This window comes from Rousettus aegyptiacus, unplaced genomic scaffold, assembly GCF_014176215.1.
Source record: "Rousettus aegyptiacus isolate mRouAeg1 unplaced genomic scaffold, mRouAeg1.p scaffold_m13_p_7, whole genome shotgun sequence".
NCBI classification, from domain to species: Eukaryota; Metazoa; Chordata; class Mammalia; order Chiroptera; family Pteropodidae; genus Rousettus; species Rousettus aegyptiacus.
Window position 1 is genome coordinate 48716749 of NW_023416310.1, and position 27109 is coordinate 48743857.

The 27109-nt window shown below is 47.0% G+C and overlaps 1 protein-coding gene across 1 annotated transcript in view; it reads left to right on the plus strand.

Moving 5' to 3' along the window:
* The window catches only part of HK2 (hexokinase 2), a 59799-nt gene extending 33044 nt beyond the window's left edge, over window positions 1-26755 (plus strand). The window contains exons 3-18 of the mRNA XM_016130645.2: window positions 109-257; window positions 5104-5223; window positions 5835-5930; window positions 6794-6893; window positions 7206-7389; window positions 10026-10181; window positions 11478-11711; window positions 13023-13327; window positions 15044-15192; window positions 15449-15568; window positions 18819-18914; window positions 19357-19456; window positions 19554-19737; window positions 21090-21245; window positions 22425-22658; window positions 24412-26755. Of these exons, the coding sequence (XP_015986131.1) occupies window positions 109-257; window positions 5104-5223; window positions 5835-5930; window positions 6794-6893; window positions 7206-7389; window positions 10026-10181; window positions 11478-11711; window positions 13023-13327; window positions 15044-15192; window positions 15449-15568; window positions 18819-18914; window positions 19357-19456; window positions 19554-19737; window positions 21090-21245; window positions 22425-22658; window positions 24412-24556 (2528 nt within the window). The 3' untranslated portion in view covers window positions 24557-26755. The remainder of the gene's footprint in view (window positions 1-108; window positions 258-5103; window positions 5224-5834; window positions 5931-6793; window positions 6894-7205; window positions 7390-10025; window positions 10182-11477; window positions 11712-13022; window positions 13328-15043; window positions 15193-15448; window positions 15569-18818; window positions 18915-19356; window positions 19457-19553; window positions 19738-21089; window positions 21246-22424; window positions 22659-24411) is intronic.
* The last annotated feature ends 354 nt before the right edge of the window (window positions 26756-27109 follow it).

Below are 27109 nucleotides of genomic sequence, written 5' to 3' on the forward strand. Positions count from 1 at the left end.
GCGGGTTTTAAGAATTTAGTGTTCATGGCAGGAGTTTTAAGTGTTGCTCTCTGTGAAACCATTTGATCTTGTCTTTTATGAACTAACAGTGGCCCTTCCTGTTTGCAGAACATGGAGAGTTCCTGGCTCTAGACCTTGGAGGGACTAATTTCCGTGTCCTTCGGGTGATAGTAACGGACAATGGACTCCAGAAGGTCGAGATGGAGAACCAGATCTACGCCATCCCCGAGGACCTCATGCGAGGCAGCGGTACCCAGGTCCGACCCGGTTCTCAGGGTGTCCACAAGGGCTCTGGACCCCATGGGAGCAGATGCTGCTTCTCCTTTGTGGTCTGAAGGGAGGAGACCCTGGCTGAGGCTTGGATTTCCTGGCCATTCTCTGACTGGTGACCTCCTCCATACCTGGAGGCTGGGTGGGGGGGCCTCTTATCAGGAGAGATGAGCAGGAAGGGCCTAGAGCAGAGAGCAGGAAGCATGTTGCAAGGCCCTGGGGTCTGGCTGTGCTGCAGCAGGAGGTATTTTCGTTTGCCTTCTTTTGAGGGCTGCTTACATGTGCTGGTTACTGAGGGAGGCTTGTAGTCAGGAAGCTGGGCTGCACTCCTGGACACCTGCTTGTTAGTGGTGCTATTGAGTGGCATGTCAGCAGAATACACGATTGTGGTTTCACACTGCCACCTGGCACTGTGGTCACTCTGCAACCCCTTTTGACTCAGTTGTTATTATAGCATCACATGAAAATGGAACCTGCCTCTTTATCTTTGTGGTTATTTGCTCTCTTCTTGACTGTCTAAAACAGAAGAGGTTTTTGTATACAAGGATGGGAGCCTGTCGAGAAAATACCAAAATCTAGCTTTGAGGGGGTCTGTCCCACCTGGCATGGCAGCAGGCACTGTGTGCTTCCACTTTGGCCCCAAATTGTGCTTAGTCATTTCCATATCTTGTGGCTTCTAGGGCCACGCTTTGCACTCAGAATCTACACAATCAAAGGAGTGGCTGGAGAAGAAATAGAAAATCCAAGTAAGAATCCTCTCAGTAATAGAACAATATGAGTGAGGGTGGACTTGCCATCAAGATAGTCTCCAAGTCTCCAGACATGTACCGAGCACCTGTTGTGCACTGGGCAGTGATCCTTGCTGGGAAGCAAAGTTCTCTGCCCCTTCCCCTCCAGGACTTACGGCCCCACCCTGCTCAGCCCCCTGAAAGTAGTAATATTCTGTTGAAGGGGATGAGTAACTATCTGGAGGAGGAGCTGTTACTCAATGAGCTATTGCGTGTCAGGCTGAGCAAAAGCACTTTTATGAATTTCCTCATTTTATCCTCATAGGAGCCCTATGAGGCCGGATACTCCTATTATCTCCATTTTATAGATATGAGATTGGTCTTTGAAAGACTGAGCAATTTGGCCTTAGGTCACAGGGGTGGGAAGGGCCAGAGACAAGACACAAAGCCAGATCCATATGACCAGAGCCTGTGTCTGTCCAACTCCGGGCGGCTCCATCCACTTTGTAGGTGGCGTGATGGGGTCCACATGAGTGGTGTCCCCTGGAATTAGGCACTGTGGTGCCCTTGCTTGCAGAGTGAGAGGAGCTCCCCAGAGGGGTTGGTACCCCTGCAGATGTGAGATACCGTGAGGCAGGACCTTTGTGGGCTCTCCCTCTCAAGATTTTCCCCTGGAGAGCCTTCCTACAAAGGGGGTACCTCACTACCACTGCCCCAGAAGTATCCGGCTAGTTGGTGGGTGACAGCCACAGGTCCAGCCATTATTCTCTCTCTGCCTTTGGATGTCCAGGGAATCTGGTTTCTATCCCCTTTCACCTGCTGTCCAAGAACCTCCCTTGAGACTTTCTTTCTGCTCCTTCTCAGCTGCTTTCAGTCCGTGGATAGGAGTCATTGAAACCATTTTTTGGATACTGGTACAGCTATAGGGATCACCCTCAGCTTGAGTACTGGCTATTCCTGCTGTATGTTGTGCTCAGCACGTACTCAGTAAAAGAGTGAATGAAGGAGATGAAATCCAAGAAAGATGTGGTCACCTCTCAGGCCTCAGGGCTGAGAAAAGGTGGAGACTTCTTATTCCTAGTACACCATTCTTCCCACCACCTCGCCCCTCCTGGGAAAGGAATTGTGGACATGAGTAGAACACGTGGGGCAGATATTTTTAGACCCTTTATATGTCTTTGGGGGCAGCTCGAGGGTAAACCCATTTTCCTTGTTTTAATGCTGGGGTTAGAGAAGGGAGGCTGAATTCTTGGGACTGTAGGCATTTGAGCTCTACTGAGGTTGTCATTATTTCCAGTCTATATAAATAAAATGTTTTCGTCCAATTTTTTTTGAAAAGAAAGCATATAAAAAAAAGATTTACGTGAGAAAAACTTGTAATATTAAAAATGTTTTGAATAAATGGGAAAAATTCTACATAAAAATGAAACATAACACTAGAAGAAAACATAGGTGTTCATTTCACCCTCAGGAAGGGAAATATATATGTATATATTTATATATATCTAAAAGCAGCAGAAAACAACATGGTAAAAAGACTGGAAGGAAATTCACAGTGGTAGAATTACTGGTACTCTTTTCCCTGTATTTTAGGGATTAGTCTTTTAACTGGAGGAAAACAAATAGATTTTTAAAGAGAAAGCTTAGTTAAAACCAAGACAGGATCACCAAACCACAAGCCATCAAAGGTTTTTGAAGATCTGTGAACCTGGGCAGTGTGGGTCCCTGGGTGAAACCTGCCTTCTAGTGCATGAACTTCCACTTGAGAATAGTGAACTACAAATCGTAATAGCAGTCACTTTAGATTTTTAAAGTGTATCTAATGGGAAGGGAAGTGATCAGATTTTCAGGCCAATAAGGAAAAAAAAAAAAACCTTTCTAACTTCATAAAATGTGCCCTTTGAACCCTTTTATTATAGCAGGAAGGTGTTAGCTCTTTCTCCCGGCATCTTATCTTTAGATCATCAGCTAACAGAAAGATAGCCTTCTAATTAAGGAAGCAGATGGTCTCTCTTCCCCACTTTTAAAGAGGTGTAGATTCTTCTAACTCAGCACTGTCCAACCGAACTTTTTGCAATGGTCAAATTGTTCTTTATCTGCCTTGTGCAATATGGTAGCCACAGCCACCTGTAGCATTAAGCATTTGAAATGTAGCTAGTGTGACTGAGAAAGTGAACTTTTAGTTTTTTGAAATTCTAATTAATTGAAATAGCCACAAATGGTTAGTAGCTACTGTATTGGGCAGCATATTATTTAAAGCCTCTTGACTACCTTTCATTTTTTTTCTGCCTCCCCTTCTTGGTAGCCCAGGTGGAAAAGGAGCAGTGATTGGGGGTGGGTAGGGGAAACCATTTTGCTTTTATCCTTTCTAAAGCTCCCCATCCCCCTATCTCTGATGGTTAGTTAGCCTTATCTCTTTGCATAGCTTCTGTTATTTCCTTTTTTGGATAAATACTATTTGTATTAAAGATCATTTTGACTAGAGTACCAGGAAGAAGGTACTGGGAATATGTTTATTAACCATATCGTAAATTTTGTTTCTGATCCAATTCCCAACAGAAGAACAGAATTTTCTAAACATCCATCTAGAAACCCTATATACATATTGCTGCTTAGGGGAGTCGGCACTTGTGCCCAGGGGACCCTCTGAATGAGAGGGCCCTGTCCTTGCCTAGCCTTTGCTCTTAAGATGTTTTGGTTTAGAGAGTGAGTTTCAGCATTAGCTGAGGTGACTTTTGCACAGACAGAGGGACAGGACCAATGCAGGAAGTTCAGCTAGAGCTGGCTACCTTGTAAGTGGGGATGGCCTTGTCTTCCTGGATCCCTCCCAGTGAAGGGATCTCAGACATCAGGGGAACCAGGGGACCTCTCAACCTAGCCTGCCATCCCAGTCTCTCAGTCCCTTTGTAAATGCACTTTTTATGGTTTAGTGTGTCCTTCTCTAACCACTGCTTCAGGCTTACCTGGAGGGCCCCACCCACACGGTTCCTGATTCAGCAGGTTTGGGGTTGGGCCCTAGAATAGAATTTGCATTTTAATTCAATGGTGGTGATACTGCTGGTACAGGACCGCACTTTTGGAACCCCTGGGTTAGCGGAATCTTCCTGGCTTCTGCCTGGAATGTTGTCGTCTTCAATTCCCCTTCCTTTTAGTTTTTGCCATCTGATCAACCTGGCCCTTGAAATCTGCTCAGTCTCTTTGGCCTCTGCTTACTTTTTGGACCCAAATGCCTCTGGCCTCAGTCTCTAAACATACAGAGGGGTCAGCAACTTCTTTTTGAGGATGCTGAGTGGGCAAGAAGGAAGCTGTGGGACGGTGGGCTTTGGGACTGATTGGAAGCCTGAGAGATTGTGAATATAGCTTTTTCCTAGGCTTAGGACTTTTTCTTGGTGCTGCGGGTCCTGCTTAGCATGGCCATGGTTGTGTGGCTGCCCATCTACAAAATTCTGTTTATCCTTCAGTGCTCTTCATGCACTCACTATGTGTTCCATTTTTAAAGTTAGAAAACAAAGATATCTTTTTTGAATCACCCCCAGGAAATTATTTTTCTAGGATGGAAGAAAAAATATAAAAGTTACTTATTTTTGTTGAGTCCCTTAATAGAATGCCACTGGTGAATGATCCACTCACTCCCCCAAGCATGAGACAGGGATGCTAAAATACCTCTTGGCAGCGAGATGGGCTGCCCTTTCTGGTAAGACAGTCAGCTGCGCATCAATGTCAGGGAGGGTTCTGACAAGGCCATGGAAGAATGTTCTGTTCCCAGAGCGTGCGATGACATTCTGATTAGCTCTGGCTACAACTTCCCCTGCCTCGTGGGGTTAATTTGGCAGTGGTATGGATAAATGGTTTATATAGAAGACAGTATTTAATAAGCACTAACTAGTGTTGTGCCCCTATATTTATTGACCCATTTCATCCTTTTAGTAACTCTGTGAGGTCAGGTAGTTATCATCCCCATTTTATAGACTGACCAATTAAGACTTCACAGGGGCTACATATCTTGTATGCATTCAGGTAGCTCTTTACTGAGCCCAAAGTTCAAGCTCTTAATCGCTATGCTATTTTGCCTCCCTGCTCATCTTCCTGTGTTGTGTGCCCTTAGCTGTTCGACCACATTGCTGAATGCCTGGCTAACTTCATGGATACGTTACAAATCAAAGATAAGAAGCTCCCCTTGGGCTTTACTTTTTCGTTCCCCTGCATCCAGACAAAACTGGATGAGGTAAGATGACTTCTTCAGATACTTCTGTTGCTTCATTTTCTGGGCTGGGAGAATGAGGATGAACCCTGAGCCACCTGTTGCTTTGGTGTTGGCAGAGGGTGGAGGCTCTGATGGTTGCGTGGACGAGACTTGAATATTGAGAGTTCTGTCCTGGGTGAGTGTGTGTATGTAGGTGTAGGGGGATGGGGAAGAGGTTTCCCTGCCCCTTAAAGGACAATGTGTAACCCTAAGTACATTGCACATTATCTTTATCTCTCTTAGGGAAACAGAAAGGAGAAATTAGTCAGGAATTCCTTTGATCTAAAGTGTCGTGATAAAGATCTTTGGAACAAATGTGCCTGGGGAGCTGAGATGAGGATACAAGAATCTTATTTTGGCACTTCCATAGCCTGCCCTTTCCACTTCTTGGGGGCTGCAGATGATTACAGAATCATTTATTTAATCTCCTCTCCAGGTCTTGAATGGGGTCTGGACTTCTCCTTCCTAAGCTAATTAGGAAGCAATAGACACATTTGAGCATGGCTTTAGTTTAGCCCCATGGCGGAGGGCTCCATTGATGGTTGTTCGAGGCATGTGAGGAATTAATTGTTTCATCCTTGGTTCTTTTCTAGAGCTTCCTGGTCTCGTGGACTAAGGGGTTCAAATCCAGCGGTGTGGAAGGCAAAGATGTGGTTGCTCTAATACGGAAGGCCATTCAGAGGAGAGGGGTGCGTAGGGGTGGCAGGGTGGGGAGGCAGGAACTGGGGTTCTAGAGGCTCTTTGGGGGCTGCAGATGATTACAGAATCATTCCCAGTCTTCCCCAATCTGTTCTCAAGTCAAATGAGGACCTTTTGTGGTTCTTAAGGCAAGGTTTTCTTTTCTTCTTCCTTGCTATGTCTACCCAATAATATATATTTTTTATTTTTTTCTGGTTTTATTGAGATATAACATCTCTGTATCAGTATGAGATACACTACCTAATGATTTGACACATATACTGTGAAATGATTACAACACCAATCTTATGAATGATCAGCTGCCTTTGTAGTCTCAGATTATCATGATGGAGAAATAATTTTAGCCTTGGTTCAAGAAAACCCCTTTAGTTCTTAATATGAAGAAGACTTGAATATCATTTTCAAGAAAGAAAGTTGGGATGATGTTGGCATGAGGGTAGAATGGGGTACAGAGAGGACAAGATAAAGGTCTCAGAAGGATAAGACCTTCTAGGAGGGAGGAGGGGAGAGAGAGAGGAAAAAAAAAAAAAAACAAAGAAAAAAGAAGATGACACTGATGACAAGAGAAGCCTCTTGGGTACGTGAACACTGTGATAGCTGTGAACCAGACGGCAGGGCTGGGGTAAGGGAAGTCCACACTGAGGACAAATGTGGGGGAGAGGGGAGTGAGAAGCAGCTATTGGACTGGATCCAGACCCAGTTTCCAGCTCTGACCTCCTTTGGTTTTGAGTTGGGTTAGTCAGGGTGCAGCCCTGTTACTCTCAAGCTGTGCGCCTTGCTGCTTTCTCTTCATCTTCACATCTATGACCTTTCTGTGATGGTGAAGGTCAGAGCCCCCCTTTTATCCCTGCAGGACTTTGATATTGATGTCGTGGCTGTGGTGAATGATACAGTTGGGACCATGATGACCTGTGGTTATGATGACCAGAACTGCGAGATTGGTCTCATTGTGGGTACGTGAGCACTGTGAGGGCTGATGCTGTCCAATGGCTGGGTGTGTGGGCCGGAAGGGGAGGGGCGTCCATGACCTGGATGCTCCTTTGTACCTCATATTGGAAGATAACGGTGTGGTCACTTTGGAGGGCTGAGCCAGGACTTGTGGAATGGGGGGCATTGGTGGAGTGGACCCTGTTAGGGCGCTGCAGGAGTCTGCTCCGAGGACTCCCAGCCACCTTGGGTGGTCTCAGGATGGCAAGGCAAGAGGGAGGTGGGGGCTGGGAGGGGACGGTGCGGGTAGGTGCTGAGCTGCCCCTTGTTTCGGCCAGGTACGGGCAGCAACGCTTGCTACATGGAAGAGATGCACCACATTGACACTGTGGAAGGCGACGAGGGCCGGATGTGCATCAACATGGAGTGGGGCGCCTTCGGGGACGACGGCGTGCTTGATGACATCCGTACCGAGTTTGACCACGAGATCGACATGGGCTCCCTGAACCCCGGAAAGCAACTGTGAGCAGTGGGCTCGGGAGGCGGGTTCAGGAGCTGCAGTGGCAGCTGGCAGGGGCTGGCGGGGGGGGGGGGGGGGGGGGGGGGGGGGGGAGGGGGGGCGGCAGGTGGGCAGAGCCTAGTTCTCATTTTTGCTTTACAGTCCCATATCCCCCAAAGTTGCCAAGGTGACCGGTAGTTATGGGATTTTGTGCTTATTACACGCATTGTGACTATGAGTTTTTGAGAGGGCTCTAAAAAGGACAGAGCAAGCAGACACATCAGATAATAGGTAATAATCTGACTATGTCCTTCAGTAGTCTTAGAAGGTCATATTCTGAGTCTTTGTGTGTGGCCCTGCTCTTCTTTTCCACCGTTAATTTATCCTCAGAAACAGTTTGTGAGCCACATACCAGAGTGTCGAGATGGCCAAGATTCAGGTCTCTGAAAGCTCCTTTCTTAGCTCCCACCCCTGTCACTGCCCAGAGGATGATGAGGCTCAGACCTCTGGTAAAATTGCCCATAAGCTAGGCCGGACCCGACAGAGTCCCAGGGCTTCCTGGCCCAACTATATGCAGACTCAAGGCCTGTGGAAAAGTTGGCTAAGTTGGCCGCCTTCCTGTGGCCCAGCCAGGGTCCTGGGGTAGACTAGAGAAAGGGCTTCAATGTTTGGTTCCTGAATATTATACTATCCAGCTTGGCCAGACCTGGTGGTTAGTTACTTTTGACTCTTACAAAACATTATTTCACTATCACAAACATTGGCCAAATATCGCTTAAGGATCTTGAAACAGGGATTGCAGTAAGATTGGAAGGCAATTGCAAAACATTTTGAGCAATTCAGGCCCTCTCTGGTCTTCTCACTGCTGGGACTATTGCAGGGGAGCTGGTAGTGCAGAGCTCTGCTTGGAGAGGAAAATCCAACCCTGCAAACCAGCTCAGTGTTGGGGGCCTTTTTCTGTACAAGGAGAATCCTTGCTTCCTCAGGGAAGCATGGTTGATTCAAGTCTCCAGCTTCTCACATGTTGAAACGAAAGGCCATTTACTTGCGACTTTTCATAGGAACATACTGGCTATGTCTGTCATGGTTGGTGAGGAATTTATGAACTGAAAACTCACTCACTCAGTACCTGCCTCTGTCAGTGAGGCACACACGTTCCATTCAAAGGAGCCCTATGCCCTTAGAAGTGTCAGAAGACAGAAGTGCCAGCCCAGCCTTGGCAACCCACCACTGGCTTAGCCTTAGAAAAATCAGAGGCTGGGAGGACATAGACCAGTGTCAGCCATGATCTAATGACCCTGAGTCATTACTGGGCTTGAGTAGGAACTTTTTTTTCACTCTGTGTTTCTAAATAATATTTTCCAAGTATGTTGTTGACCGAAACAAAGTGTTTTTAAAAACTGGAATAAAAACTTCTAAAAACCGCTCACACTTCAGAGCCCTACTGGACTCCTCTGTTACCTCCCACAGGGCCACCTATTTCTGAGAACCTGCAGAAGTAGGCACACGAGAGCCTTGCTATCGAGGCTGGTTGGCCTCTCAGGCAGTGGTCTGTGCTGGCACTTAAACATTTTAAATACTCCCTCTACTCGAGCAGTTGTGCCAGCTCTCCACTTAGCTCCAGTTCTACCATACTTGACCTTGAGTCTGGAGCAGGTCGCTTTGTGAGGGCCCAGCTTCCTTTCTGGTAGATCTCACCAGGTGACGTCCTCTCCCCGCCCCTGTCCTGGGCCTCCTCGCTGAAGCCCGGCCTAGTTAGTGCCCTCAGGCCCTGGGGGCCTCCTCTCCCTAAGGACCCAGATCCCTTCTGAAATACCAAGAAAGGGCCTTTTTTTGCCAAAAAGAATGGTAAAGGCTTGGTTTCTCCTGTTACACAACCTGAGCCAGAAACCGTCTTCTAAAGAAAACAGTGCCACCTAGTGTTGGAAAAATAAATTATCCGACTGCCCTCAGCTTGGGGCCGGCCTCTAGTTCTGAAACATGCCTTTATATCTTATAACCTGCCTGCTCAGAAACGTCCAACATGTCTCACTCTCAGATTTCCAAGATCACGCGACATTTAGAGCTTCTCAACTGTCCCAACCTGCCCTTCTAATCTTGTCCCATCTCCTCCCCTCCCTTCCCTTCCCATGATGTTGTTTTTACACTCGTCTTAGGAATCCATAAACGGCCTCTCTGCAGTGTGAGGTGATGAGTTAGTTGCTGGCCCTGCAAGCCCCCACATTTAATCGGATTGACCTTTTTCTTTTGTAAATAAATATTGAGGCCATACATAAGGTTTATTTTTTAAAAAATCACTACTAGAGAAAAAATAATTAAAACTCACTACCCTACATGTAATTTATTTTACCTAAAATTCAGACTATTTCAGAATGTCCCACACGCCCTGGGTGTTTTGATTGCCTGCTAAAGGCCCATCCTTCCTCATAGCTCAAGACTCACCTGCTTGCAGAGACAGCCCAAGCTCCCTAGCTCCTGAGCTGTCACTTCTCTGCACTTCTCATTTCTAGTCAGTGCCACACAAGTTAATGCTTCATTGTGCATAAGCCTCTAACATTTATTGAGATTTCACGTGTGAGTGTGTTTCCTCTACAAGGAAGTTGGAGAGTTCATGGACAGCAGGAACTTCATTTGTTTTCTGGTCTGTATCTCCCTGCAGATTCGAGAAGATGATCAGTGGGATGTACATGGGGGAACTGGTGAGGCTAATCCTGGTGAAGATGGCCAAGGAGGAGCTGCTTTTCGGAGGGAAACTCAGCCCCGAACTCCTTGCCACGGGCCGCTTTGAGACTAAAGACGTTTCGGATATAGAAGGGTAAGCTTTGGGGTCCCTCTCTGTTCACTGAGGAGTGGACAGGCAGGTGGGGAATAAGGGAGGGAGACTGCCCTTGACCTTTCAAGTGTGGTCTCACCCATCATGGGCCATAGAGGGGCTATGGCTTGACTCACTTGCCACATAGCCTCCACTCTTGTCTGTTTTGACTACCAAAGTGACTCATGCTGGGAATGATTTGGTCCTGTGTCACACTTGCATTCCTGCCTGGCAGGGGGAGCGGAGGCTTGGCTTAATGGCTGGAGGCTCCCAGTGAGTCCCTTGATGACTCATTTGCATCTATTTCCTTTCGCTTCTCCTGAAACTCTGACATTCCATTCTCTATTGTTGATTCTCAAAAAAGGCTCCATTCTGACCGCTGCTTCATATAACAGAAAAATAGATCCTTGGACAGCTTTGAGATTTACTCATTTAGTTCTAATAGGTAGAGCTGAGGCCTGCATTTTCGCAGAGCAGCAGGGGTGGACATGAAGATGGCTTAATTTTTGTTTTTGAGTTAACGATATCCATAATTGGGCCTCGATTCCTGTTTTTGAGACTTCCACTTGTGGCTTGAGGGGGCCCTGTTGTTTCAGATAGTGGAGAAGAGGTGATTTTGGTGCTAGAGGGAGCAGCAAAACAGTCCAAACGAAGTGGAAACTCTTGAAGGAACTGTGCCTACTTGTTAAGCCCCGAGGGCATGAAAGTACTCAAATCTGTGAGGCGCTCCATCCCCCTGCCAAGAATGCTAGTCTCTAGCACCAGCTGTTCACCGCTGTCCTTAGCACAAGTTAAAGCAGTGCCCACCCCAGTATGAAATGCAGTAGACTGACTGCTTTATAGAGAGAAAATAGGGTGGGTTGCACAGCTGGCTCACACGGTCAGAGGTGGCGGGTAGCAGGTGGCAGGGACACTGTTCCCTCTGTTTACCCCTAGATACAAGCAAACAGCACAGACTTACACACGTACAGCTCAGTGTGTAAAGCTCCAAGAACAGGGCCTTGTCCTTAATACAGTAAGTGATAAGAAATATCAGTTTTTCTCATCAGGTCAGGAAAGAGAGGCACCTACTTGTAGTATTCTGTGTGTGTGTGTCTGTCCGTCCATCCATCGGTCTGGGAGAGGAGCCTTGGATTGTGTTTCCCCCTCTTTGCTCAGCCCCCCAACTGGTGGGCAGAGCAGTGAAGAGAGTAGGTGGCATTTGCTGGATCTGAGGGCTTCCTGCTCAGCCCACACACCCCTCCCCACTGGTCACAGTGGGTTGGACACGTGCCCACACGGTGTCTTTCTGTTTCCCAGGGAGAAGGACGGCATCCGGAAGGCTCGCGAGGTCCTGGTGCGGCTGGGCTTGGACCCGACACAGGAGGACTGCGTGGCCACCCACCGGATCTGCCAGATCGTGTCCACGCGCTCAGCCAACCTGTGCGCGGCCACCCTGGCAGCCGTGCTGCGGCGCATCAAGGAGAACAAAGGCGAGGAGCGGCTGCGCTCCACCATCGGGGTCGACGGCTCCGTCTACAAGAAACACCCCCAGTGAGTTAGCATGCTTAGCCCACAGTGACGGGGCCCCAGTTCCGCTGTGCATTCTGGGCCAGTGGAGTTGCGGGTCTTTGTAGTATAAAGGTCCCCAGCTGGGACGGCAGAGCTGAGAGGGTGTTGTCCTTGGCGTGGGTGGAGGCGCCTTCTGAAGGCTGTAGACAGCAGCGGTTGGTGGCGTGGGCTCTACTCAGAGCTTTCCCGGCCACTGGGGGCTCTTTCTGCCACCCTCTGGTTTAGGAGCTCGTGTTTCTCTTTAACTTCTTTGACAGACTTTTGATTCTTGTGGTCCCTTCAGGGGTTGTGTCCTCTGCCAGAGGCCACCTCGGCTCAGCAGGTTACCAGCCTCTCTGGCTGACCTGGGTTTTGGAATTGATCCTGCCCTGCCCTCCATTGTTTGGATCCCTCAGGTCATTAGTGTCAAATTACGCAAATTTCATTTGGGCTCTGGAAGATATCTATCTCTGTTGCAGGCATGTATCCCAGTATCCCATTGCATTTACCTAATCTGCATGCCAGGTCAATGGGCCTTCATTGACTGAATTGGCGATGCTGAAGGTCTCAGTCTTACTGTTCCTGGTTTCCTAGTCCAGTGCTTCAGGTGTGCATGAGTCACCTCGAGGACCTTGCTAAGAGGCTGATTCTGATTCAGAAGGTCCGGGGTTCTGCCTGAGAGCCTTTGTCTCTCACAGCCCCCAGTGATGATGTGGGCCCACAAACCACACTTGGAGCAGTGGTGCCCTGGAGACTGTGGCTCAAAGCAGACACCAGCTGAGAATTTCTTGCTGGACATGCCTGTTGTCTTTAGCTGTTCAGACATCTTTGGGATTGTTGGCATAAATTGGCCAAAGAGAGGCCAAAGTCCAAAAGAGTGTTTCTGCTTTTTCTGTTTTGAGTCTTTCCCCGGCAGCGTCTAATGAAATGAGTGGTGAAACATGAATAGCAGTTGGTGACAAAATCGCCTGATCCCAATGGGTGGCTCCAGCAAAGAGGCCGATATATTGGGCAGAGTCGCTATGGCTTGTGGGAGGAGGAGGTCCGTGTGACTTGCTCGCAGGGGATAGTGGCTTCTTAGAAGTGTCCTTTCCTTCTAGCAGACATTGGACCCAGCCAGCATAGACACAGTTGAATATCTGAGTTATTTGTACAGTGACCCCTAACTTGGGAAAGAGTGGGGAGAGGATGTCCAGGGAAGCATCTGCTTCTGCAGGTGCCTCCTGGTCTTTAGGCTGAGTAGGGGTGAGCCGCCACCCCACCACTGACCCTACCTGTGGACACCCATCTCTTACCCCACCTCGGTGACTGCAGTTTCGCCAAGCGTCTTCACAAGACTGTGCGGCGCCTGGTGCCCGACTGCGATGTCCGCTTCCTCCGCTCTGAGGATGGCAGTGGCAAGGGGGCAGCCATGGTGACGGCAGTGGCCCACCGGCTGGCCGACCAACACCGAGCCCGCCAGAAGATCCTGGAGCCCCTGAAGCTGAGCCGCGAGCAGCTGCTGGAGGTCAAGAGGAGGATGAAGCTAGAAATGGAGCGAGGTCTGAGCAAGGAGACTCACGCCATTGCCCCCGTCAAGATGCTGCCCACCTACGTGTGTGCCACCCCTGATGGCACAGGTACGTGGCAGAGCTGCCACCCAGCTCACCGTGGGGGGCGTTTGTCCTGCTCTTGACCCTGGGAGGACTCTTAGCCTTAGCATTGGGTGATTGGACCAGAATATATTTCTCCAATTATACTACAGATGCTCCTCAATTTACAATAGGGGTACATCCCAGTAAACCCACCATAAGTTGAAAATACCATAGGTTGAAAGTGCATTTAATACACCCAACCTGCTGAACATCACAGCTTAGCCTAGTCTATTTTTAACATGCTTAGAACCCTTACATTAGCCTGCAGTTGGGCAAAATCATCTAATAATGAATAATACACTGTAGTGCCAGCTTTTACCCTCATGATTGAGTAGCTGACCGGGAGCTATGGCTCACTGCTGCTGCCTAGCATCACGAGAGTATTGTACTGCACATCGCTAGCCCAGGGAAAAATCAAAATTCGAAGTACAGATTCTATCAAATGCATATTGCTTTCACACCACTGTAAAGTCAAAAAATCGTTAAGTCAAGCCATTGTACGTCGGGGACCGTCTGTACTAGGCAGTCCAAAGCTCAACCAAGGCTTCTTCCTTTGCTAAAATTCAAACAATAATAATAGCAAATACTTACCGAATGCTTACTATGTATCAAGCTCTTTAAGCATTTAACACATATCAGCTCATTTCACGTCTATTTGTTAACAGAGGTTCGTCGTTAACTTTTTTATTAAGAAACTATTGTGATTGACACAAAACTGAGGCATAGACATGAAGAAACCTGCCCAAGTTTACACAGCTAGAAAATCGCAGAATTGAGATTTGAATCCATGGATTTTGGTTCCAGGGCCAGTTCTTGTAAGCCCTAGGTCAGGGGTTGGCACACTAACGCCCACAGACTGAATCTGGCCCACTATTTTTGTAAATAAAGTTTTATTAGGTCACGGCCATTCCCATTTGTCTATGTATTGTTTATGGCTGCTTTGCACTACCATGGCAAAGCTGTGTGGTTGCAGCAGAAGCTATGGCTCATAGGCTTAAAATGTTAAAATGTTTACTGCCTAGTCCTTTATAGAAAAATATTGTTGACCCCTAGTCTAGGTCTCGCAACCCAAGAAACGGCAGTTTTTTTTTTTCAGTTCATAGAGAACGATCATTGAGCCAGGCCAGTGTAGTATAATTGGTACTGGTTCCATGGATAGAGACTGGGACTTGGTCCCTGCTTTGCCCCCTTCTTCCCGTATGGCCCTGGGCAAATGACTCAGCCCAGCTCAGCCAGGTCACCAGAAAGGAATGTCGAGCCTCCCTCCCTAGGCTGCCTGAGGGTTGCATGAGCACCCTGTGAGGCATGAGGCACATGGTGATCGCCCAGCACAGGAGAGTGTTTGACTCTACCGCTCCTTCTCTATTCTAGGTGGCCTTTGATTTAGCGTGAATGGCATGCTTAGATATTTTTGAGTATACTGTGTCACCCTGTTGCTTGTTCTGCAGAGCTTGTTGTGACATCGGTGGCCCCACCACTTGAACTCATTTGCGAACCACTAAGGAGCCAGCAGGTCTCTGGGCCTGGGATCCTATTTTCTTTACTGTTAGGTGGAGCTCAGAGTTCATCACCCCTGAGGTTGTTCAGGGGCACCCAAGAGAGCTCCACTTTAGGGGAAGGTGCTTTAGACCTTGTCATTCACTGCTGTGGTGAAGTGGTGATACCCTACTTACTCATTGTCTTCCTGGGGTTATTTTCCAGAGAAAGGTGACTTCCTGGCCTTGGACCTGGGGGGCACCAATTTCCGGGTCCTGCTGGTGCGTGTGCGGAACGGGAAGCGGCGCGGAGTGGAGATGCATAACAAGATCTACACAATCCCGCAGGAGGTCATGCATGGCACAGGGGACGAGGTGAGGCGGGGTGGCCCTTCTCGGGATATGGGGAAGGGACCCAGTAGACATCTGCTTCTCTCCTGGGAGGACAGTGCTTCCTTTGCTCACCTGTGGTCCCGGGGAGGGCTAGGTGGGCAGGACCCCGGTCTGGCCTTATTCAGAGTTGCACCTGACCTTGCGGAGCTCGTGGGTGGAAGCCTTGCTTGCGCTCAGGCCCTGCAGGGGCGGCCTGCCCTGGCCAGGCCCCTCCCTACAGCCCAGCCCCTCTCTGCAGCTCTTCGACCACATCGTCCAGTGCATCGCTGACTTCCTTGAGTACATGGGCATGAAGGGCGTGTCCTTGCCGCTGGGCTTCACCTTCTCCTTCCCGTGCAAACAGAACAGCCTGGATGAGGTAACAGGTCATCCTGGGGGGCTCGCCGATGGGCTTTGTTGACTTTAAACCAGCCAGAGTGTAGAGCAGGTGAGAAAGTTGAGCTAAGAGGATGAAAAGAAAGGCATGACGGGCCAGTGAGGAGAGGACCGTTGATGGGACCGAGTGAGCCAGAGCTGATGGAAGTTAAGTAGATTGGCTGGGCTGTAACAATCTTTGTGATGACAATGATGACACTAATCAAAATATAACAACTAACTTTTTTTAAGAACTTTATGCCGGGTGCTATGCCAGGCTTCCTGTGCACATTATCTTATTTAACCCTCACAGCAACGTGTAAGGTAGGCGTTTGTACACCCATTTTGAAGAAAGGAAAATAAGGTCTACGTAGATGCCAAATATCAGAAACCGCCATTTCTTAGGTTCCAAGATGTAGACCAGGTCACAGATCCACGATTTGAATTCCAGTTTCCTGACACCCGAGCCCATGTTCTCAGTTCTGCTCACCTGTTCCTAGGGCCTTTGTTTTGGGCTCGGGACATTTTCATTTGCCTCCTATCTTTCGGATGTTCTCGCTCTTCTCTAATCTCACGTTTGCTTTTCATTCTCTTGGGTGAATGAAGCAGGTGAGGGAAGACTGGTGCTCTCAGATATTCTGGACATATGGGTCTGTTGAAGTGTAGGAGGCCTGAGTAGGTGATGTCTGGGTTTGACCCAGGTCAATACTAGGTATATTAGATGGTGGAATACTGTTATGTCAGCAGTCGTTGCTCTACGTCTCTATTGTCTCAAAGCTTATGTGCACAGTACAAGTGGACAGTATGCTGTGGATGGAGTTGCCAGGGTACCAAAGGCAGAGTGCCTGCTTGAGGTGCTTACAAACAAACTGGGCTGATGAAGCTAGCTCAGAAGAACCAGAGCTGCTGCCTGGAATGGCAGCAATAGGACGTGGACGCCCTGGGGACGTGCGGTGTGGTATTCTGAGCACATACATGGAGGGTATGAGGAACCCTTGGATCATTCAAGTCAGGAGAATGAGTTGATGGGGAAGAAAGGCAGGCTGGCCTGCAGTGTGGAGCAGGGCACGTAGCTGAGAACAGTTGCAGGGCCAGGGAGCTTAGCCCAGTGGCAGGAAAGGCTGCATTTCCCACAGGGTTCCTGGAACAGCAACCCTCTCGTTGCTCAGTGGAGTTTTGTAAATGCCTCCTCCTCCTCCCCTCCGAGAGTTAAATTCACTGAGGCAGTTAAGGTTTTGGGATGTTCTGCCTTAAAAATCCTGCTTAAGGCAGTGTTTCCTGATAACTGTTAACGTTTGTCCAGCGTTGCTTTTAGCTTTCCAATTTTTTTGTTTCATGTTTTTTCCAGTGTCATTTTTTTTAGCTTCAGGTTTTCAAAGCCTTCACATTTGCATCAGTTTGGCAAAGGGAATTATCAAACTTATGGATAAATATTCATGTGATAGTTAATGAAACATTAATTATAACAAAGGCATTAGAAACAAACCTAATTGCTCAGTGGTTAGGAAATCATTAACAAATTATGAGCGCTTCACTGCCTTATATCAGTGACTAGTTTCTTGGAAGAAATTTTAATGATATGGGAAAATACTGGTGGTAATACCAACCAAAAAAATTTTTTTTAAAGAAAAATGTAATCTCTATGCTCTACAAATGTATAAAATATATGATTAGTAGGAAAATGAAAACGTAACACTCCAGTGTATATACTTCCAGACTTTTCCTACTGAAATATTTTGAAACAGTTAATATCTTACTTTTCATGCCAACATGTATATATCTATATATTTATTTGGTGGCCTGAAAACATGTTTACTGTTTCTTCCTGAATTATTTAAGATTCCAGGTCATCATATTAGATTTTATTCTGTATGCTCTAAGTTTCCGTAAGGAGCATGTGTTTGGTCTGGAACTGTAAAACTTAAGAGCAAATAAAGCAAAAGCCAAGTTCTATCTGTTCTATTTGCTGTGAGCCGGGTTCTTTGGCGAGATGATCCTACTGATCGCAAAATCAGCAGGTGCTGGGGCCCAGAGGCCTCAAGATGCCTTGACTAGCTGGTGGCCTTGAGCAAGTCTCCCCAGCTATCGGGGCCTTTGCTCGTCTTATTAAGGACTACCCAAAATAATGTTATTTGAACATTTTGTAAACTTAGAAGTGCCAAAATACAAAGTTTTGTCAGAGAGGTGAAGCTAATTTGCAGACAAGAAAGTTGAATGGAGATAAGCATGCAGGCGTTTGGATGTAGGTGTGTAAACCAGGATGCTATCAGATCATACTTTGTTTTTCTGACTCTCCCAGGATCTGAACACAGTGTGACACATTCAGGTTGACATGTGATACCAAAGTTCTGGGCCATGAAATGCCAAGCCGATGGGCATGAACAACCCAACAGGACCTGGAGGAACCATGCGAGTGGGCACAAAATGAGTCTATATAGCCCCTTTGTGGATTTCGGCCTCTTGGGAAGGGGGCCAGGGTGTCACACTTGTTTTTCGATGGGCTGTCACAGCAAAGAAAGAACCAGGGAACCAAATGCTCTTCCCTTTTTGATCATTTCTCCTACATTTGCCGCTACCATGTGTCTGCTCCCAAAGGATGCCATGATGTGCTATGGAGGGCCTCATTAAAGATGAGGGGGCCTCTGAGAGTGCTTCCCTCACTGGGATGGTGGTGATGCCTAGACACCACCCCAACTATGGGCAAGGCACTTGTTCACTGCATCCTGGAGCTTGAAATTTAAGAGACAACTACTAACCTCTCTGATGTAAATATAGGATGGGGACAGGGCAAACTGTGTTTCTTTGTGAAGGGAACTAGCGTGTAGAATTCAGTTCCCTGGCAAGGGACAGCTGTGTGTTGCTCGTGGCCTATTCATTGGAGTCACAGGGTGAGTCCTGCTTCTCTCTTCCGAGCTGCAGGCCTTGAGCAAGTTACTCCAGAGCCCAAGTTACCTGTAAAATGGTCATGATAGTGAAAGATATTTCTTTATTAGAAAGATATTTCTCAAGGTTGCTGTGAGGATTAAATGATGTGACACGTGAGAATTGCTGAGCCTAGTACCTGGTACGTAGTACAGACGCAATAAGTCTGAGCAAGTGAAATCAGTTTAGAATCACTCGTGAGTGAGCTGATTGGTTGTTAAAGGGAATCTGTATAACCTCTGAGGCTGAGAACTAGAAGCGTAGCCAGGGCCCGGGAGCGACTCAGCAGCCCTTCCCTGATACCCTCATCCCTGCTCCTGTGTAATTTTCAGAGCATCCTCCTCCAGTGGACTAAAGGCTTCAAGGCATCCGGCTGTGAGGGCGAGGACGTGGTCACCCTGCTGAAGGAAGCCATCCACCGGCGAGAGGTGGGAGAGCCATGGCATGAGGCCTGAAATGATCTGTGTGCTCAGAAAGTGGAGGAGTGCTGAATGCAGTTGAATTGGTTAGGCAGATAATTAACTTAGTCCTTCAGCAATTTTTGAATGTCAAGCCCTGCTCTTGGCATAGGGGATTCAGAAATGACCACAACAAACTCTTGTACTGTAAGCAAATGCATAAGCTAATATCAGTTCTGTAGAGCTATGAAGAAAATGAAGTTGAGTGAGGACAAAGTGAGTGGGCTGGGGAAGGGCCACTCTTTTAAATAGCATAGTCAGGGAAGTCTCTGACATTTGAGCAGAGACCTGAATGAAAAGAGAGTGAGCCATGTTATGTATGTTTTAGTTACATATAAATCTCCCTTGCAAGTGTCTAAAGGGAGAACGTTGTGGTTCTTTGTGTAATGGGGATCTGTTTTTGCCCTGTCAGGAGTTTGACCTGGATGTGGTAGCCGTGGTGAATGACACAGTCGGGACTATGATGACCTGTGGCTATGAGGACCCTCACTGTGAAGTCGGCCTCATCATTGGTAAGGCCCTAGGCTGGCCTTTCCACGAGTGGATGCATGGCTCTGGGTGGGCGGGAGACGATGCTGAGGGAGGCTCTGACGTCTCTGTGATTGACAGGCACGGGCTGCAATGCCTGCTACATGGAGGAGATGAGGAATGTGGAGCTGGTGGAAGGGGAAGAGGGGCGAATGTGTGTCAACATGGAGTGGGGGGCATTTGGGGACAATGGATGCCTAGAGGACCTCCGCACGGAATTTGATGTGGCTGTGGATGAGCTGTCCCTCAACGCTGGCAAACAGAGGTAGGTACCCAACTGTGTGTGGTCCCTGGTATGGGTGTCCCAGAACTGACAGTGAGGAGTGATCAACTCCTCTAGAACAGCAAAACCCAGGACATTCTTTCTCTTGAGATGCTAATCGAAAGGATTTCCTTGCAAAGAGTTTCTTGTCCAACAAGTCTGGAAAGTTCTGAGCGAGGTCCTTTTCTCCCTACTAGACTGACACTTTCAAAGTCCAGTTAGGAATAAAATCACAACAGTCGTGTTGCAAAGAGAATTTCATAAAGGAAACTGGTTATACAAGTGTTGTTAGAAGGATGAAAAGACAAAAAGGGAACACTGAGGAACACAGAGTTAGTACATGTACGAAACACCTCCCACCCCAAAGACTGAGAATAGGCAGGAGAGAGAGCATTGAGACTTAGGTGTGGGACGATGGGAAAAGCAAATGACAGTTGAACCACCTGCTGACACCAGAGTGAAGGAGCCGAAGCATTGCTGCGTGAGGCAGACAGTGACAGGAAGCAAACGGGCACGTCGCTTCCTCCTCCTCCTCCCATCCAATATGCAGTGCCTTCTGTTGTCGGGACTGGACGAGGGCCCAGCCCCAGCATCACAAAGCCCCCAGTGTGGTGTGGGGGAATCTGGGCCAAGAGATAACAGTGTAAGATCCAACACACTTTCTACTAGGAAAACATTGTCACGTTTCCTAACTAGATTAATCAGGAGCCATAGTTCTGCAGAATATACTTTGCAAAACATTTGTCTAGTGTACAGGTCACAGGCAACATTAATGAGGTTACACAGGTTGGAGTAAGACAAGATGGAGTGACGATGGGGTGTTGGTTGAAACCGGGGACCTCAACTTTTGTAAGGCACTATGCACGACCAAAAGACCTTCTTCAAGTCACTGAGTAGTCAAGTTCAGTTTTAGAGGCCAGGATGGAAGGTCTCCAACTGGCACTAGTTACTTAAGTGATGATGATTAGTTTGAAGAGAAAGGATGCTAGATGCCTAGTGAGGTTAATGATTAAGGCTCCATATCCTGTCTTTCTCCTGGAAGTCTGGTGGTGTTTGAGTGTGTGTATTCCTTCTTGAGGAGTCGGAGATAAGCCTTGGAAGGGAAATGAGCCCAGAGGATGGGGCAATTCCAAGGAACCCTGTGGGTTTCGGGCACTGTATCCAGCTTCACCAAAGGCTATGGGTCAGTGTGCTCAATACCAGGAATCCTAGTGGATCATTTCCTTTTCCACCAAGAGGACTCTGCATGCCCTCTACTTTCGAATGTGTCAGGGGAGACTGAGGTAGTCCACCATGTCTTAGCACATCCTGCTAACCTTCCTGCTTAACCTTCACAAATGTTACCCACATTACAGGTTTGAGAAAATGATCAGTGGCATGTACTTGGGCGAGATTGTCCGTAACATCCTTATCGATTTCACCAAGCGTGGGCTGCTCTTCCGTGGCCGCATCTCAGAGCGGCTCAAGACCAGAGGAATCTTTGAAACCAAGTTCCTGTCTCAGATTGAGAGGTGAGAATTTAGGGCTTGGAGTAGGGTGGGACCATGTCCTCCTAATGGACAGACAAGCTGAAGGATTTCCACAGTGCAGGTAAAGTCAGGGTGTGGCTTACGTAAGGTCAGTTTAGTAGCTGACACATTTGTATCTACAGTGTGTATTTCAAGTACATTACAGACAATTGGCATTTTAAGGGAAAATATAACATTCTCATGAAACATTATGCTAACTGACATGAGTCCATGCTAAGTAATGTTATTGGGTTTTAGACAAATATCGAAGTTCGAAAGATCCCTGCTCATAAGATGCAAATCAGAATTCACAAAGGGAGATAACTTACTAAAGCACTTATGCGTGGCTGGGGGGTTAAGTGCTGGCTGTAGTACGACAACTGAGACTGAGCGAAGGTGGCTTTTCAGGCAGTGCAGAAACATGCCGTGTGGCGGCTCATTAAAGCAAAGCCTCCCCATTCCAGTGTAATGGCAGAAAAATCTGTTCCAAATTAGAATAGTGAATTTCAGAGCCCTTTAAAATTTAATGCTGTGTCTTTGCTCTCAGGCGTGTAGAAGAATAGGAACTGACATGAGTGGGGCCCTAAGCTCTCTGCACTAATGTACAGAAAGGACTCATTCTACATGTCTGTTTACGTGTGCAAGATGATGATTCCAGGGTTCTCAAGTAGTTCCCTTTATGCATTAGGGTTTATTTTCTTCTTGCAATGTTATTTACGTGCACAAGTAGATTTCGGCCCACCCAGGGTGGAGGAGTAGAAATAGAACTGGTGGCTGGCAATGCTTGTCCTGCTGACCCCTGCACAGCAATGACAGAGTGGACATGAGGGGGCTTTGCAACTGAAAATGACCACATACGAGCTTGATCTTGTCTTTATTATTTCCAAATGAGTGGAATACTAGACAGTGAACTTCCTTTTGTTTTGAGTATCGGTGTTGTAGTAGCAATGCCCTACCTCATCTGGGCAAACTGGAATAGGGAGCTATTTCTTCAGGTTCCTGTCACACTCAGATGCTGAGTCTGTGGTCCACTGGGATGGCACTGGTTCCCAAACTGAGTTCAAGAACAGGAGCCACCGTGCAGGGCAGTGGCCTTTATGCTCAGCTTCTGGATGGCCGGGCCTCTGGAGTGCTGGGCCCCCCCTTGGCACATGACTGACCACTTGCTGTCTCCCCCTTCAGTGACCGCCTAGCCCTGCTGCAGGTTCGTGCCATCTTGCAGCACTTGGGGCTCGAGAGCACCTGTGACGACAGCATCATTGTCAAGGAGGTGTGCACGGTGGTGGCGCGGCGGGCAGCCCAGCTCTGTGGCGCAGGCCTGGCTGCTGTGGTGGACAAAATACGAGAGAACCGTGGGCTGGACACTCTCAAAGTGACGGTGGGCGTGGATGGGACCCTCTATAAGCTACATCCTCAGTGAGTACCTGACCTCCACCCTCTCTGTCTCTCTTTCTTGTTCCATCTCCCAGTTCTTTCCTTACTTTTCCTTCTCTTTTTTTTTTTCACTTTAATGCAAATAATCAGGCATTCCAAAGAGTATACATAATGCATATATTGTAGATTAAAGATTAATAACCAGAAGGTGGCCTGTGTTACCCCTCCTGGCCTGGAAATCCCCTCTGAGCCCCGCCACAGTTGCACCCTTCACTCCCCCTGCCTGGGGTAAGTGCTGTGGTGACTCAGCCCCTTGCTTCCATTTTTCCACATGTACCTGTGTCGGCCTCTACCTTGATTAGTTTCACTTAGTTTTAGACCTGCCACGGGAATCATATGGCACTTCTGCTTTCAGGACTGCCTTTTCCCACATAGCACCTTTGGTTCTGAGACGCATCCTTATTGAAGTATGCATTGGTAGTTCATTAATTTTCAGGGCTGTATAATGTATCTTTCAATGAATATATTATAGTTTTATTCTACTGCTAATGGATATTGGGTTATTTCTAGATTTTGACTATTACAAATAGTGCTTCTGTGAACATTCTAATAAAGGGATGCTGAAACTCTGGAGCAAAATTTTTATCTACAGTCTAGAGCTGGGACTGGCAGACTGCAGTCACGGAAGTTTTTGTAAATAAAGTTTTATTAGGATGCAGCCATGCCCACTTGTTTATGTATTGTCCATGGCTGCTTTCAGCTACAATAGCTGAAAGTATATCTACTGTCTGGCCTTTTAAAGAAAAAATTTCCTACCACAACCCGCTCCCAGTATGGAAGTACTGAATTCCCTTTTATTTTTACTCTTTTTCTCTGTCTTTCTCCATCACTCTTCTTTCTCTCCTCTCGTCACCATTTCTCTTTTTCCTGCTTTACTCATTTGCCTGTGTTCCAAATACATTATTTCAATGTCAGCCCCTCTCCCTTGGAAGCTTTTTGGCTAGAAGTTAGAAGAATAGAGCTGAGCCCCTGGCCTGGGCAGTTGGTGGGATAGGGTGAGGATGGAGAGACTCATCGCTTGAATTGTTATCTGCTCTCACCGCGATTGCTTCAAGGGGTTGAGAGACATTCCCAGAGTCTACACCGTTAGTGAAAAGAGTGGCCCTTGAGAAGTTCCAAGTCTCTTTTGTGGATGTCACTGTGAAAATCAGTGCCTCCACCACAGATGAGGGTTGGGAGGGGGATAGAACTGGGTCACTAGCACTAGGGCTTGGTGTTAGGAGCCTCTGTCTGGCTTCACAGATGGGAAAGGCGGATCCATTCAAGGTCCCAACGGCAACGCCTGAGCCTGCTCTTTTTGCCTTTAATGACATTTTGGATTAGACTGAGTCTGATGTGAGTCAGTACTCCTGGAAAATAGAATGTCACATGAGTGGGACTTGGTCCTTCTCTCCAGAGTTTACAGGTTATGCACTCCTGGAAGACACTGACTGTTGAACCGCTTTCGTTGATCTATTTTAAGAACACAACTTGCCAGTATCTCAGACATTTGAATCTTAGCCTCCCATTTGTCCACTGTGACATAGAATTTGGCAGAGTTACTAGCCTCCCCACCCTCAGTTTTCTGATACACAATACACACAGTAAGTGTTTCTAATACATGGCAGCTGTCATTCTTTTCTTCATCTTAATTATTCTTGGGTTTCCAGCTTCACTTCATAGAGTCTCATCTCTGAGGACACAAATCACTCATGACTAAGGTGTTTTTTCTGTGTCTGCCTCCCAACTTTTCCAGCTTTGCCAAAGTCATGCATGCAACAGTGAAGGACCTGGCTCCGAAATGTGACGTGTCCTTCCTGGAGTCAGAGGACGGCAGTGGGAAGGGGGCGGCTCTCATCACTGCTGTGGCCTGTCGCATCCGCGAGGCTGGACAGCGATAGAGTTCCTGAAATCGAAAGAGACTTCCTTTGGTTCCCCTTCTTCCTCGCTTTAAATTATAAGATGCCATGCCCTGTGTCAGAGACGGATCCCTCGGCTCTACCTTGGCAGAGAGGACTCTGTTGGACTGTGTTTCGTCTCTGTGTGTCTTCGCCGTAGAGTTTGGTGCCCAACCCTTGGTCCTCCAGAGATAAATACGATATGAAGTAAGGATTTGTTCATGCTCATCACAACCATTCCCCTTGATTATTTTAAAACTTTAAGCAAATTTTAACCTTTAATAACCCCCCTGGCCAAATTCCATGTCGCTGCGTAATCCTACCGGATGGAGACACTAACGTAAAGATAGGGTCATTTCACCTTGAACCCTGGCTGCTTCACAGTGGACCCTGAACAGACATTTCCAGGTGCAGAGCATCTGCAGCACAGAAGTTGATACTGTTTCTCTTCCCAGAGACCTGGGAGGTCTCCATGAACCTCAACCTGATTCTCACATGGGCAGCACAGTGGGGGAGCAGGAGGGGCGGGAAAGGGGGAAAATCCACGGATAGCCATGCGGCAGGCTCTCTTCAACCTCATCTGTAGACATTGCCCCTGGGGGGTTACAGCAGTTGCTCTTCCTGGAATCAAAGTATCCTGAGTCCAAGCAAGCAGAACCAAAGCCTCAGGTTGACATGTCTGACAAGTGAGCTTGTTGTCGCATCTCCTTGGGAGTTCAGGAGTCATTCATGAGCAATGGACTTTTAAGGGAGGTTAGGGGGGCTTTTCGATCCTTTTAAAAACATTTTCCTGCAGAAGTGTAAACACTGTATTTTCATTTTAATTTATGCTTGAAGTTTATTTAGTTCACAAAATACATCCGCTCCTTCCTCTGGACACTGTATGTAATGATCGGTTGTATGTAATGTATTTATGTGTTGATTTGTTATGTATATAGATACACAGGGTCTCCTCAGACCTGGCTTCATTAGTAGATCCGCGTAGTTAAAGGATGGAAGGCAAAGATACTAATTGGTTCCTAGAAATACCTCATTCGCATGCGGGAAGAGAAGGGAAGCCTCTTAGGGGTGAGTGAATGGCTAAGCACCTTCCCAACGGCTCCTCCTTTCTCTGCAGGCTCAGAAACTTGGAAAGCAGGGGACGGAGTGAAAGAGGCTGGGCCTATGGATTGGAGGAGCCACAGCCACTGGCTGCTCTCTGTAGAGACTTTCCTAAGAAAATGGGATGTTAACCAAAGGAAATGGGAGTCATTTCAGGCTCATTGCTTAGAAATCTTCATTCTTAATACAGTCTGTAGAATTTTTAAGCTCTTTAACAAGATAGAGGAAGACACCAAAAAAACCGTTTTAAAAAATCGTGTCTGACCATTGATAGTAAACCAAAACAATGAAACAATCAAAGGAACGAAACCTCAGGGACAGCAATTTTGGAAATTAGTGTCCTCCTAGCAAAATCGGTTTTGTAAATGTTTTGCAAGAAACTTGTGGAAGGCTTCTCAAGGCTGAGCTGTTTTTATACACAGTATTTATTTCAAACTGCTGGGGGCAGGGGCCGGTGGGAGGGGTTGGGGAAGGAGTGGCATAAAACCTTCCATATCCTGCGTTTCAGGAGTGCAGTTAATTCTAAACTATTAAGCCCACTTCTGCCCTGAAGTATGATACCCACACACATTGAACCTGAATACTAAGTGTTAAAGAAGAAATGGCCTTGTAACACTATTGAATAGGATACAAGAAGCAAAACAGAAAATGGAAAGAAATGAATCAATAGCACCCAATCAGACTTGTACTGAGAACAGTATCTAGATCTGTGCACGACTAAAGGATGCCCAAGAAATAGCGATGAATTTTAACTTTTAAACTTGACCATTAGGTTCCATCTATGAAATTATATCTTTTTTTAAAGGATAGTACTGTGTGTGTGGCTATGAAATAGATGCGTTGGTTTCCAAAAAGGAACACTGGTAAGTGCGTTTTGAACGTTCATGTTCCCACAATTAGGTGACAGTTCCTTGCTGATGCTGCTTTGCCTGATGTAAATACAGTGAATCTCCATCCAGGACTGGGGTGTGCTGAATGGCGGATCATCTTAAATCCTCAAACACTCAGTCTATGAAGATGTTGTTATGTACAGTAGAGAACTAGTTGAATTAACTATGTGATGTTAACTATTATTAATAAATTTTAACATTTTCCAAAATATTCCATGTGTGATTCATGAGCATTTACGAGAGTGCAGTCATCCTTTGGGCATATTAGTACTTGGCCAGTGTGAATAATTTATGGGCGTTGTGATTTTGACTATATATGCTTGACAGGGGTAAACTGAGCATAAATGAACCAGGAGGTTTCATCAGGTGACAGTTTTATTCAAGGGCCTTAAGTGAATTATAATTCAGAAAACACTACCAGGTAATACTCAGAGTGTTCTCAAGAAAAAGAAAAGTTGAGAGTTTTTGTAGTAAGTAAAGCACGTTCTTGAGAAGAATCAATTCTGCATTCTTAGCTTCGGGATTGGTCTGAGATGGTAATCTTCCAGATATCCGGTGTTCTGGA